Consider the following 15,535-nt stretch of genomic DNA (forward strand, 5'->3'; position numbering starts at 1 on the left):
ACATACTGCGATCGAGAAGGAAAAAACCCCGATGCATGTCAGCCCCTTCAAAAGCAGATTGAAACATCTCCTGCTCAGCATTTTTGTTGGCTCTACTTCTTTGTTGGACTCATCAGAAACTGATGAACCGAGATAAAGTACGGTTTCTTTTTTCTTTTTCACTTTTTTCCCAAAAGTCTTGAAGGCATCTCAAAGCAAGTATATAGGCTTGCAAATTACTATGTCAGATGAGGACATGTTTTGTATATTACAAAGTTTCATAAGTATTTTCTTCAATGTGTGAGATAACCAATGTTTAGAAGTGTTTGTTAATTCGTTATGTTCAATGCGATATCAAAGCCATTACAAAATAAAACAAATTTGACTAATTAGTGAGCCACAAAATTACATTAACGGGTTGGTTTGCTGCTTATTGTTGTGGTACAGTCATTTCAGTTGGAGGACTAGAACTAGAAGTTCAGGGCACTAAGTATGTTGGATGATACATTTTGACGGGTATGTCTATAATCTATCTTTGTAGAAATTATTAATTTATGGTAATGACTGTTATTTATTTTTGGTTTTTGGCTTTAGGGACAAGTGGTTACATAGTTTATACGACCTCATAATTAATTAGGGGCCAACATAGATAGGGTGTGGGTAAAAATCAATGTTCCGGAGCTACCAAGATTAGGTGGATGGTCCAAAACATAGGAACCAAAAAGTTTTGTATAAGTATAGAAAAACAACCTATAAGTTGGACATCTCAATGAAGAAAAACAAGAGACAAGACAGTCAACAATGAGGTGGGGCTGGGCACTGATGANACAAGAGTGTTTCGAAAGGATAGCTGAGTCTTAGGAAACACCTTGGTCTTCTTCACCAATGAAACCAACAGTCGATTACAGATAAATTCTTGGCTTGGCATGAAAAGTTTGTGGCATGGGAGCTGAGCATTTATGAGTTTAGCATGAGAGAGAGAAAAAGTTGCAATTTTCAGAAGAGAAGATGAGAGGAGATGGAGGAATATGGCTCAAAATTGCAGGGGTTTCAGGGATGAAAGATGATGATTGCTCTATGAATGTGTGTTTATGGAAAGAGAGGAAGAAGATGGAAGCGTGGGTGGCTTTAGCATATTTCCAGCAACTTGATGAAAGCTTCATCAGGCTCCCGGGTGATTTGACAGAAGAGAAAATGGGATGCAATGCAAGAACAAGGCTTGAAATCGAAGAGTTCGAGAGATGAGAGATGATGCTTTCTCTCTCTGGATGTAGGTTTTGAGAGAGAGAAAGGAGGAAGATGGAAGAACAAGGTATGAAATTGAAGGAAAAACAAAGCATGAAATTGAAAGGTTCCATAGGGGATGCTTGCCTTCGATGAATTATCATGGTTGCTGGGAGGCTTGTAGCAACCAAGGTGAGTTGCTTTGCTGGATAGGAAGTGGCTCGTTTTATAGGCGCTGGAAACCTTAATTTTGTCAAGCCTCCCTCCTCCTTTTCTTCACTTTCTTCCATTTAATCTTGTTTGGTGAAATTTCCCTAGCATGAACCCATAGGCAAGCAGCTTTTTGGGGTTCTAAGGTCCTCAAGTAGCTGGACTCCTCCATATGGGTGAGGCGCCACCCACTTTTGTTTCTTGTTTTCTCACCAAAGCTTGAAGAGGAAAAAATGGGTAAGGTTGCTAGTCAAAAAAGGTGATCAGCACATGGGTTTGCTTGGTTTTGATGGTTTGGCTTCGATTTGGTTTTAATAGAGATGCTAGATATTTTCCACGATGCTGGGCTGGGCTATTGGTATTATGTTTCCAGCGGCCTGTGAGTTTGCTCAAGCTGCTGGAAACAGCCTATTTGATCAAGGTGCTGGATATTTTGGCTGATGTGGGATTTCTCTAAGTGTTTGCAAGCCATTAGATATTTTCCTAAGCTATTGGGTTACTCCTTCTCTCTCAGACTTACCCATATGTTTGGGCCCAAGAAATGGGCTCGAGTTTTAGTGTTCCCAAGAGGCCCAAAACTTCAACTTCTTGGCCCATTAAGAGGCCTCGTGAATGCTCATAACCATCCATACCACAACCAGCTCAGCAAGCCCAAGACATTCGCGTGGCTTGGGCCCACTTAAGCTTGTAGTGTGGCATGTTGCTTAAATAAGAATTTTCCGCTTGGTGTTGTACTGGCCGAAAATATATTTGGGCCCAACCTTGAATTTTTTGGGCCTCAACAATTGTAATTTCACTTAAGATGAACACCACGTCTTAAGGGTTGCATGGTTTTTAAAAGGGTTTTCACAAAACTTAATGAGTCTTTCATGTTCGGATTTGATCTGAACGTCCAGACAGGTTGCATGTTGGATATACGTTCTAAGTAGAATTCAAATTAGGAAAACCTAACGTTCAAAGTGGCATGAGCGAATCATATGTAATTGGTAAAAATTCATAGGATTGGTAGGTGATGGTGAAACCTTAGTGCTTTTATAAATTGTTATTTAAAACTCTTTCCTTCAATTGTAATTGTTTTTGTTTAAAATTTGTTTTTAGTATAAAACAATTTCATAATCATCTTTCTCAATTTTTAATTTTAGGTAGTTAATTGGAAATTATTTTTACATAAATTGCTAAATAGTCCTTGAGGAGAATGGCCTTGCATGAGCATCTATACTACAATAGCCTTGTATTCTTGCAAGTATTTTATGACCTTATTTGCGTGAATGGTAAAAATCGTATCAGGTACAGTTCAATCCCGCCGGTTATTTGGCTACGCCAGCGATGACCATGAGTGCCGAGAATTCATCCCTTCTTCTTCAAGGGCCATATACGTATGTCGGTTACATCCTGCAGGTTTTTTAATCTATTTTAATATGTTTTTTTATTAATCGAATTTAAAAAATGTAATGGCTAAATTGATGATGTGCTTATGTCATATTAGCAAGTTAAATATTTTATTGATGGAATTAATAGAATGGGGCAAAGTGAGACCCTGAATAAAAATACATGGTGTAAAGGTGCAAAATAAGACGGTCTAAAATACATGGAGTAGAATATGGGGGCAAAAGGTTAGAATTATGCCTAAAATAAAGCATATGAAGTTCAAACAGACCAAGGAGGACAGCTAAAGATTACAGCGATGAGAGGGCTTAATAACCAGAAAAAATGGCCGAGCTGACCAAACCGAAGAGTGGCTGCACCTGTAGTGTTCTTTTTGGTCGTTTGGGTGTACATTGTGTAAGAACCCAAAACAAAATATCAAAAAGAAAGAAAACATCTAAAAAGATAAGGAAAATATCTTTTAGCGAAATGACCAAATTGCCCTCGCATATTTTAATGGGGGAAAAGTTGACTTTTTGATCGGGAAAGAATTTGGTAATTCAGATTACGCCGTTGCGTAGAGCACGGCGAAACGAGTCCGTAGACACGGAGTAGACCCGAATCGGAGTTGTAACGAAGGAGTTATGGTCAAAAGAGTCTCAGTGGCAGAACCGTAAATATTTCGAAGTTCAGTTTTATAAACCCAGCTCTCTCTCTCTCGAACCATCTCGACCAGCCGACTTCAGACATCAATTTCTCCCAACTCAGGCCACCGTTTCAGGCAATACCAGTCCCAAACGAACCACCTCACTTCCCTCTATCGGCCCTGCCCCTCTTCAGCCTCCATCCGCCACTGTAGTAGCCGGAAACTGCCACGAAACAGGCCTGGTCCGACAGTTTTTCCGAAAATTTTTGGGAGCTCGTTCTCCTTCGTTTCTCCACCAAATCGATCGAGTAAGGTATGGTTTCTCATCTATTTTTCGTGCTCTAGCTGATGGGTATATGGGCTTCGATCGATTTTAGCGTTAAGGGGTTCGATTTTCGACTTGAAATTTGGCCGAAACTTCGGCCCTTCGAAACTACTATTTCTGGTCACTTTTTGGGGGTAGTCCAAGAACAAAAGTGACTCCAAATAGGGTGTTTTACCTAGGGTAGGAGTTTGGAGTCTCGGTTCCACGATTTTTCGGCACACCCGCATCGCTTTGGACACCCGATCTGCCCCCCGCATGTGGCGGCGCGTGGGCCAGGGTGGTGGCACAGCTCTGGCCAGTTTTGAGGTCCTCGTGTCGTCACGAGCGCGTGGGATTTCGCGGATCTCAATTCGGAGTCCGTTTGAGCCCCGAACGGATTTTCCATATTGCGCGGTCCGTGGGTGCAGTGTCGTGTGATCGTTGGATCGCGCTGAATTTTGGATATGTCGGTCTACGTGATTTCAGGATCGCGGAGGATTCGACGGATTGCGAATCGGAGTCCCGGATACTCCGGAATCGCGAACCCTGGGGCTAGGGTTAGGGTTTTAAGCGATAACGCGATTTTGGCCAATCCGACCGTCCGATTCGGACCAAATTCGCCAAAACATGGTTCCCGCTGTATGAGAAACCTTCAGGGAACCCCAGATTGGCCATCAGAGATCGTGGACCCACGGAGTCCCGGGTCGGCCGATCGGGCAGTGTATCGATTAGCTGAGCATAGGACCTTTTAAAACAGGTCCAAATGTCTGAAAAGGCTAGTGTGGGTTCAGGAGTAACTTGGAATTGGACGCACGTACTTCTAGGGGCCGGGGCAGGGTGTTTAATTTAATTCTTTTATTCAGCAGTTTATTAATTTAATCTTTCGGGATAATCAGGCACCAGGAGCTCGGCAGAAGTGTAAAAGAGACCTTCGAGGGGTCGAAGTAGCTCGGACCATCTGTGAGTGGACCTTCTTTCATAAATCAGATTTCATGAATGAATAGATGTGCTTTTATATGAATTGATGTACTTTTATATAAAATAGATTTTATAAATGATTTTATATAAATGAGTTTATTTGAGTAAGTTTCTTCATTCAATCTTTGAGTAAGTTTTAATACGATTTTGAATATGAGCAGTACAGTAATAATTCTATAAGTCGGTGCTGCTTATTTACCAGTTACAGAAACAGAGTTTGAGTTTTGAATCAGTTAAGACCGTAGCACGACTTGAGTTTTACAGTTATTATTCAGATATTTCTTTTTTAAAAGGACATTATTTTAAAACCACCTCGTACCCGTTTTTCTTTATGGTGATTACCCAGAGTCGGACCGATGTCTACGGACCTCCAGTCTGATTATAGTTCAGTCAGTGCACTTGACTTGCCTCACGAGTTTCGGGGACGCTCGGACCGTGAGTGCCAGGATTTGCGGCTCGGCAGACTTGGTGTCCCGAGACCTGCCAGGATTGCGGCTCGGGTGACTTTATGTCCCCGAGACCTGCCAGGATTGCGGATCAGGCTGACTACGGTCCCCTGCATCCTGCCAGAGCGACTCGAGTTGACTTGGTGTCATCGAGGAATCGGCCGGCGGGACAGATTGATCATAATCCCCTGATTTCGCCAGTTTGCGGCTCGGGTAGCCTGTGTGACGCCCGAGACCTGCCAGGGAATTGACGGAAGTGACAGGGGTACATACTGGTGGTATTTTCAAAGGATTCTGAGTTTCTTTATTAAATGTTGATTTTCAGCTATTATAAATCAGGTTTTCTGATTTTTCGGACATAGATCCCTTTATATTTATTCAGTTATGAAAGGTCTGAGTACAAAGTTTTTATACGCGTTTGATTTCAGTACTTTTATGAAAGCTTTGAATTCAGTGGTTTTTGTATGAAACTTTCGAGCTTGTATATGACTGATATAGAATGCCTTGAATTGACTATGCGTGATGTAGAAAGTAAGTATTCAGTTTTATTTAGTTAAATTTCTTTTTTACAATGGGGGATATTATGTTTATGAAAATTGCTTTGAAAAACATTATTTTTGGTCCACTCACATTTTTCAAACTGTTTTTCGCCCCCAGGCCATAGAGGTACGCGGGATCCACCACCGGGCCAGTCATAGCTTCCGCACCACTAAGTAAGGTAGCGTTGTAGAAAATCCTTTAAATCCTGAGAACTTGAGAATATGCTCTGATATCCAGTTGAAAATTTGGTGTTTAGAATCGAATTGATTACTAGAAACATTCTGGCAGTTGGGTGAAAATATTTGAGATTGTTGACAGGTGAAAAATTTTGGGATTGATCAAAATACAGAGGAGACTCTGCCGAATTTTCGGCAGAAGTCTAAGGAAATTTAAGGAAAAATTGAAGTAAGAAGGGTAAAAAAAAGGTCCTTTGTGCCCGACATTCGCCAGGTGTCGGACACGCACAGGACTTGGCTCGAATTCCAAAGTGGAAATTGGGTCGGGTCCTGTCACATTGGCTCCAACGTAACCATGCCAACCCTAGACAAATCTAATAAAAGAACAAGGAATTCTTATGTATTACGATCACATTGTCACATTGTGGTATCAATCCACTTATGTTATAACACATATATAATTCCATAATATATTAATATTATTTACCGATATTATAATAGTTAAATTAGTAACACTATGTCCCGGTGTGAATGTCACACCTTTTTCAAAAGAATGTACAATATAAACTTGTCAAACTTGAGCCTTTAAAAATTAAACTTTTATGTGGATAAACAACTCCAAGGGGATACATAAACATCATAAATAAATAAAAATATGATATGTCTCCAAGAATAGCCAGGACAACAACACGGATTTGCCGCATCAAACAAAGCATATTTGGTTAAACCAGAGACTGTAACAATAAAAACATAAATCTAGAACTCTAAATGAAGAGGATGATGATGACATTTTTACATTATTCAGCACGTCTCCTCATGTAGGACAATCATATAGTTGGCTACAAATACAATCAATTTCAATTCGTTTGATTTTATTAATTTTTAAGGGTTGCACAATGGGGTTATTGATATTTTAATTCTTTTTTCAGGGGTTATTGATCTTTAATTCTTCTTTCATGAAATCGGATAAGATTAATGAATTATATTTTGATGCAAAGACCGACCCTTTTGCTTTTGCTTGGAAAGAAATAGAAGCAACTCACTGCCATGTCTTTTTCAACAAGACAAAGTGTGGTGTGACATCAAAGGCCACAAGGGGAAAAAGGGCAATTGGCCACCCCTACCCACTAACCTTGTTCATCATTGTGTTTTGCTTCACGCCAAGAGACCCTTTTTCAAATTTTAAAATCCCTTTTGCTTGTGGTTATTGCTTAATCAAACATATGACTTCACTAATTTTTTTCATTAATTACTCTTCAATTTTAATTTATTTTCTTTGACTTTGCCTGAATAATCTAACTTAAGATTTAATCCATGCTTGTTTTAATTTGATTCAACACTACAAGCAAACGTTTCAAAAGCAGGAGGCGCTTTACATAAGAGTCGACTTCTGTGAAGAGTTGGAAAAAAAAAATATAGATAAACAATTGGTACCTCCATCCACTAACCTATTTTGATTGCACAAAAATATATGACAGAAATCGGCATAGGTTGGAAACAATTCAAGCAAAACCACAAAAAGAAACCCAATCTTCATCTAACAACAACAATTAATTTGTAATGTGAAAATATGTACAAAATCAACACCATGATCCCAAAACTCTATCTTTATATAATTTTCCCTTCTAAAAAAGAGGAACCAATTCAAAAGTTAAAAACCAACCCCGATTCGTACATGGAGTCAAAAAAGAAAAAAAAAAAAAAACTATAATTAGCACTAATGGATATTTAACTAGTCAATTAAACACACCTGACAACATAATTACTTAGCCATGATTGATCAAGAGTAAACATTTTCTTCATTATCATCCTCTTCGACTTCATCAAAAAATGGATCGTTGAGAAGTTCAGTGGCAGAAGGCCTAGCCCTAGGTTGGGCGAGGCACTTCTCAACAAATGCCTTCACCTCTGGGTCCTCGACCTTGTTCAAGGATTGGGGTCTTACCCCAGAGGTTACCTTTTTGTATATTTTGACAACATTGTCACATTCACTGTAGGGAATTTCCAAGGTCACCATCTCTAGCACACACATCCCAAATGAGTATATGTCCACCATTTCAGTGTAGTCCTCTTCATATAGCTCTGGTGCCATAAATTCTGGAGTCCCTAACACTGAATGCGCTGAATGGTTCTTCCCCACAATTGCAGCCAATCCCAAATCACCAATCTTCACCTATTGAACCATAAATTAAAAAAAAATATTAACAAAACTGAATATTTAAAATATAAAAAAAAACCCAAAAATGGTAAAAATGAAATAAAATTGAAGAAGTCAATTATCAGTACCTGGCCAATATTCCCGTTGATAAAGACATTGCTGCAATTGAGATCTCTGTGGATAACACAAGGCTCATGAGTATGCAAATACTCAAGCCCTTTCAAGATCTGCTTGGACCACTTCTTCAAGGCTATCAATGAAACATGCTTATGCTTCTTCCTATAGTCCCTCAGATTCCCATTTGTACAAACTTCTGTCATGAAATTGAGGGTGTTATTCTCTGCGTCCCGCCACACATTATACAAGGTGATGATGTTCTTGTCTGCCAGGGATCTCAGCAACCCAACCTCGGCGTAGAGCCGTTCGATCATGGCAGGGTCATTGGTGAAGTTACGTAGCTTGACTTGGTTCCATGCCACCTCTATGCCCTCTTCTTGATCAAACGCCCGGTACACCTTCTTCACTGCACCGCACCCTAGGAGCTCGTTGTACCGCCCGTATCGCCCCGAGGGGTCGATTTCGACGAACTGTTCTTTGTCAGATTGCTCTTGGTTTTCACTCGGCATCTGCAAGAAATAAATATTAGTCCCAGAAGAAGAAGATGAAAATATAAAAAAAAGTTTGGAAAGGCCTCAAAAACCAATGAAAATACTTATTTTGGAAACTCAATTATAAATACAAATTAACAAAGAAAATATATACAATCTCGGATCACCCCAGAAAATAAAAGTCAAAGATTAGAGCTTCAAGCATATATTTCAGCACATAAGAAATAGTTGAGAGGAAAGAGAAAGGTGGTTTACCTTGTAGGCTAGAAGAAGCAAATATTTTTCTGCAAAAAAAGAAAACGTAAGGGAACAAAAAAACAAGTAAGCACAAAACAACGAAAGCAAAGTGATGAAAAGAAATAGGGTTGAAGAGAGGTGTGTGTATATATAGGAGGCGAGCCGCGGTTAAAAGTGAATGAAGGAGTAGGTAGGTATGTATAGGGGGGTTAATCCTGATTAATTGAGATAATAAACAAGATTGAGCCGTTTAAGGATAATTAGGTAATTGTTGATTAGCTTGGATTCGGAAAGATAAGCCTCCTCCACATAGATATAGATCGAAGTGAAGTGATAGTAAATTTCTAAAATGAAAGTTACTCCAATTGGTTATGGAATATAGATCTTATCATTATTAACTCAGAATTGGTTTCCATTTTGTTTTTGTATTTTGTATTCAATCCGAAGTCAAATTTGATACATCAGGGTTTGAGGATCTGATAATCTTCCACATAAGTCGACATTGACGGTCTGGATGTTTCTAGCAGTAAATCAAATCACATGTGCTTAATTTAATTGTCACGCTCACGAGGTGGAAATTAAAGACCAAAAAGAAAAAGAAAAAGATGATAGAAAGTTAAGAAAATAACTCACAAGCTTTGTTAATAATGTTAAAAATCCCGTTGAATTCTTCATTTTATTAATAAAGTTTTCCTTATACCGTCGAGATTCTCTCAAAATAACCCACAATAGCTTTTACGAACAATTTAGACTTAGAAAGAATGGTGTATCACCCTCGGGGACGGACCTGCAGTGTGTACAAACTGGGCTATAGCCCAGTCAAGTGTTTTTCTTTTGTTATTGTTAGTATAAAACACATCAGTCCTGATCTTTTGGACCCTTATAGTCCAAGAGATTTATGGTCACTCACCGTTGGATGTAAATTCAACGGTTGACTTGAATCGGGTAATAATCATTTATGCCATATTGCATTTATATATATCATTTTGAACCATTGGATTAATATCCAACGGTGGGTGACCACAATCTCTTTTTCTCCTGTGGTCCAAGAGATCGGGACTGTAAAACACATATACTAAATAAGATGCAATATGAGTTGTGAGTTGTCAACTAATGTTAATTTTAAACATCAGTCCCGATCTCTTGGACCACAGGAGTCCAAGAGATTGTGGTCACCCACCGTTGGATATTAATCCAATGGTTCAAAATGATATATATAAATGCAATATGACATAAATGAGTATTACCCGATTCAAGTCATAAATGAGTGAACCGTTGAATTTACATCCAACGGTGAGTGACCATAAATATCTTGGACTACAGGGGTCCAAGAGATCAGGACTGATAAGATGCAATATGAGTTGTGAGTTGTCAACTAATGTTAATTTTAAGCATACATAATCAATTGTTGATGACATTGTTGGTGTAAAATTGGACTCTTTAAATAAATAAAATAAAAATGATATGTCTTTAAATTAAATTTATATAATATTATGATTAATTCCATAAGTCTCCTTATAAAGTTTAGCCAGACTTAAAATCTAGCTCACCCCATTTTGAAATCCTGGGTCTGTCCCTGATCACCTTCACCATAGTTTTTTACCCAAACAAAAAAAAAATAAAATAAAATAAAATTTACCCTCACCATGATGCTTTTTGCTGGTACATAGAATAATTTTGCAAAGATTGCATTGAGTTTTATATAGTACTATAGCATGCTTATGTATTTAGAATCGAAGTGACAAAGAAATAAATCTAATTCACATAACATTGTGGACTTTGATTTATAGTATTAATAAATCTTCATATATTTATTAATTCATGTGTCGTAAGTATGTAAATGATGATGTATTTTTTACAATATAGTATTAACACATATACGCATGTTATAATATTAATGGATCGATAACACTAAATGACATTGTTATATATCACATTAAAAAATTCATCTTGGAATGCCTCATAAAAATATTCTATATAATTAGATGAAGTCATATTTTTCTATTAATGCTCCGGTTAGGTGCTAGAAGATCATTCTTTGTTGAAGAATTCTATTGACATCCTGTTAAATACGCCCTACCATCCATCCAACCTATATTATCAAACAACAAAAAAAAGCATTTAGGGATGTAGAGAAAATCTGCGAGGGGTCAATAGAAATCCCCTTCCTTGTGTGAATGGTTCAAAATCTTCATGTTGTTGACAGTATTCTGATATAATTTTGTGGCTTTATAAAGTGTTCTGCTGATCAAACTTGTTCATTAATAAACAAGTCCGACCAATTTTCTCCTAGTATTATAAAAGCAAATGTTTACGGAAAATTTTAATTAAAATTTTATTTATCTTTATGTGGTGCAGAATCACGTTTAAATCATGTGCGTTGTTAACTCTTTCAAACAAATTAGTACAACGATCATTTGTAATGAGAAATTGACAAAATTGCACATGATTTCACAGTCATATTGCCGGAATCATAGATTTTGACCCAATTGAAATTATGTGGGACTTAGATTCAAACAACTGAATTAAAATTAAGGTAAAACTACCGGATCAAATTAAAGTTTCATTTCCCTATTATGAGGTTATTAGTAGAGATACATCTTGTGTGCTTGATGTTGTCAGTGTATTTTTATGTATCTCGATTAAGATTATTATGCTTCTATCTTTGTATTAACCCATTGTGTATATTTGTACTGGCCCTTCTTTCTTATGATTTTTGTGTCTAATTTATGAATACAATAATTGCTTTTCTTTTTTAAAAAAAGAACAAAAAGAATATTACAAAAACAGAACAGAAGAAATTCATGCAGAGATGTGAGATGGGTAGTTTCTTTCCGACGAATTTTCAAAGGTGTTGACTGCATTCTAACAACTAAGCTCTAGGAATCGATTTTCTTTACTTCCACTTCAAGTCGAAACAAAACCTTCTCACTGAGCTAAAACTAATTGAGGTCACGTGGAGCAATATTAGGAAGATTAATCACAAATCTTGGAAACATATATAAACTTTAATTAGTAGCCCTTGTAGGTTTGTGTTTTCTTGTGATATAAATCTTTTGCATATACAGAATTATGAAACACATGAAGAAACATGTGATTGATCCTGCAAGTTGACGGCATCCACTCACTCTACTGCTATGCATGTGAAATCACAACTGGTTCCTTCAATTTTCATTATGTTCAAGCTTGTTTAAGAAATATATAGAAGCTACTCATTTTTTTCTAGCAAATAATGCAGCCCCTGAGAGCTCCACGAGATTGGTAGATTCACAAGGATATGTAGTGGCAAGGAAAATAATACAAGAAGTTTTTAAGTTTTTAAGTTTTAAAATTTTATTTTTATTTTTCTTTATCAAAGTAAATTTCATTAAATAAGCTGCAACAAGAAATCTAAAGTACCAGTCCCAAGAGGACAACAAACTAACATGTGAAAGACAAAACTAGAGTAGACAAAAGCCACACTAAAATTACTAGCCCACATCACTACAATTAACCATAAAGCCAAACAAAGTCCACAAACCCAACATGACCGAAACCATAAAGCAACCTATGAGCCTAAATAAATCCTACCACCATCACCTGAAGAAGCGTTGGCCCTCACGACCACATCCACCACCGCATCCGTAACATATATAGGGAAAAGATGGTTTCCAATGATCTATCTATGCATAATAGCGAACAAATGAACAAAAACAATAACCTTGCCAAAGAAGAATTGAATGATTTACATCATCCTCCGTCAAAGAAGACATAAAACCAAAAGAGAACATGAACAGTCTTAGAAAATGGATTTTGGGAGAAGGATTTGATTGAGAACATAGTCTAAAATGGGTGATGGAGAACTTCAATCTAAGGATGGCTCAGAAGAATTACCATAAAGGACTTCTTATTCAAAATGCCCCAGTGGACTTATTCACTAACCTAAAAGGAAAAGACGAGAAGAGAAGAAGGGGAGGAGAGATAGTGACGTTTCTTCCTCCTCCTCCCTCCATGGAGTTTTTCCTAGTGGCTAAGGTTTTTTCTCTCTCTCAACTTTTGGCCCTAAGTGCAAAGATAGTTGTTCTAATAATGCAACAAGTTAAATGGGCTAAATTATATTTTTGGTCACTATAATTTTTAAATTTTTTTTAATGAAAGAGTAACTTTATTAAATCATTTTCAATAATAAAACTAAGACATAAACAAAACATCCAAAATTTGAACCCCACCTGAACAATAAAACTAACATGGTAAAAAGACAAAAGCCACACTACATAGCACACATCACTATGATTGAGCATGATATCAAGTAGAGCCCACAAACCAAAACAACCAAAACAACCAAAACCCTATAAAACTACCCATAAGCCTAAATGAATACTACAACCACCACTTGAAGAAGCACCGCTGTTAAACCCACTGCATCTAGCCTTCAAGCAATTGCAGAACATGTGATGGATCTAAGGAAAACAAGTTTTCCAGCAATGCCAATAACATCAAAGATAGTTGGAAGCTTGCTACATCTGACAGCAACAAGGCCAGATATCATGTTTGCTGCAAGTCTCTTGGCTAGATATATGCATGGACCTACAAAGAAGCACATGGGAACTGCCAAGAGAGTACTTAGATACATTCAAGGTACTCTAGACTATGGCATAGCATATGAGAAAGGAAAAGAGGCAATGTTGGTTGGATATTGTGACAGTGATTGGCCAGGTTGTGAAGATGATATGAGGAGTACTTCTGGCTATGCTTTCCATCTTGGATCAGGTGTTTTCTCTTGGGCATCAGTTAAGCAGAGCAGTGTAGCACTATCTACCGCAGAGGCAGAATATGTTAGTGCAGCTGAAGCTACAGCTCAAGCAGTCTGGTTAAGATTTGTTCTATCTGATTTTGGTGAGGAACAAGTTAAGGCTACTCCAATTCTATGTGACAACACTTCAGCAATTGTTATAACAAAGAACCCTGTGCATCATCACAGGACAAGACATATAAGTAGAAGATTTCATTTCATTCGTGATGCTTTGCAAAATGGTGAGATTGATCTGTTATACTGCAGAACTGGAGAGCAGAATGCAGATATCTTTACGAAGGCATTGGCAAGGGATCGGTTTGAATATCTAAGGAGCAAGCTTGGAGTCATTTCAGCTAAACACTTAGAAGGGAGTGTTAAAGTATAAGTGTTTTTAACTGAGTGTGTTTGTTGTTTAATTGTGAACCATTGGATCACAGTCCAATGGATAGCTGAGATGTATTCTTAGTTGTAGTAGAATTGTGCCAGGTGTAGCTATCTCATAGGATAGTTTAATCAATGGTTAGATTGGATGATGTAAAAGGGAATATTCAATTCCTAACGGTTATATTGTACTGCGCAGCTTGTGCATGACTAAGCGAGATAACAGACTCAATTTTCATCTTCTTCTTCTCCAAGTTTTCTCTCTGTGTTTTCTCTCTTCCTACATGAGCTCCATCTATCAATAATCCAAAACCTAAAAAAACAGATCATAGTCTGTGAATTCTAACAGCTATACCATTTCGAATATGGGGAAGTCAGTGCAATTTGAGGACCCTTTACAGGATCTCAAACAACTGGAGATGCTGTGCGGCTGTGGCAGTCAAGAGGTCAGCCTCGGATTGCCTCTTAAGAAATTGGATGTGTACCTCAAGCAAGATGATGAGTTGCAAGGTCAAGATGAGGAAGCCTTTTTGAATGGAGATTGGGAGGAAGGAGAAATCTGGTGGGAGGAAGGCGAGATTTGTTCTTGAAGTATAGAAACTGAGCATAGGTTATAGGCCACCTTGGCTCTGTTATTTGTTGTATATGATATGATGTATAGGTTAGAGTTTCCACTTTGTAATTAATTGATTACCAATTCTTTAATTGCTAAGAATAAAGAAATTGAGGATGTGATTCTGAATTAACAAATTTTTTCCAAGTCGAATGATATTATTGAAGTTTCTATTTCTGTTTGTTCTCTAATTCGAATTTGTTTCTGGCTCTATATTTTCTGTGTTTGAGGAAGTTGGTTCCTGCATAGACTATTACTTTCCATGTAAATTTTGGCCATATACGTCAATACATTATACAGAGAAGGAGTAATGCAGACCCTTATGGGAAAGTTCTTGTTTCATGGATTCAAAGACCTTTGACTCCAATGGATGCCCCCCTGAATTGGTTTAGGATAGCTTGTAGTAATGGCTGTTTGACATCAATCACTGTAAATGATGCTGGCCTGGTTGGTGAGTTCAGCTCTTCAGCCATTACTGGCCTTAAAATGCTTCCCAATTTGTCGATTTCAAACAACCAACGGACGGGGACCATCTCAAAGTTGAGGTATAAAGATGTTCGAACGACGAAGAATCAAATAAGTTTATGGTGTTCGAATTACAACACCAGCAATCCAGTAAGGAGGCACAACAGAATAACTAATCTGTGATATCACATGAACGATTGTCCCAGATGTTGATACCAACAGATAAACAGAAGTTAAAAACATAAATACAAATTGAAATAAAACAGCAAAATGCACAATTGAGCAACAAACAAAAGATAAGCTTATCAACCACAGAAACGAGCAGGTGAAGCTCGAAACACGTCACCAGCCCTCTAAAGAGAGAGCTACGGACTGACCAAGATGGGGATTCCAAATGCTCCGAGAGAGAATCGTCGAAAGACTAGCAAGTT

General features: G+C 37.8%; 1 protein-coding gene across 1 annotated transcript; it reads right to left on the reverse strand.

The window, feature by feature from the left end:
- Positions 1-7,457: 7,457 nt before the first annotated feature.
- LOC117626252 (probable serine/threonine-protein kinase WNK11) lies at positions 7,458-9,089 on the reverse strand. The gene is made up of 3 exons (XM_034357919.1): positions 8,890-9,089; positions 8,155-8,652; positions 7,458-8,041 (listed from the first exon to the last, which is right to left on the reverse strand). Exons 2-3 carry the CDS (start codon positions 8,650-8,652, stop codon positions 7,649-7,651), a joined length of 891 nt encoding a protein of 296 aa, XP_034213810.1. The 5' UTR covers positions 8,890-9,089; the 3' UTR covers positions 7,458-7,648.
- Between the last annotated feature and the right edge of the window lie 6,446 nt (positions 9,090-15,535).

This window comes from Prunus dulcis, chromosome 4 (assembly GCF_902201215.1).
Source record: "Prunus dulcis chromosome 4, ALMONDv2, whole genome shotgun sequence".
NCBI classification, from domain to species: domain Eukaryota; kingdom Viridiplantae; phylum Streptophyta; class Magnoliopsida; order Rosales; family Rosaceae; genus Prunus; species Prunus dulcis.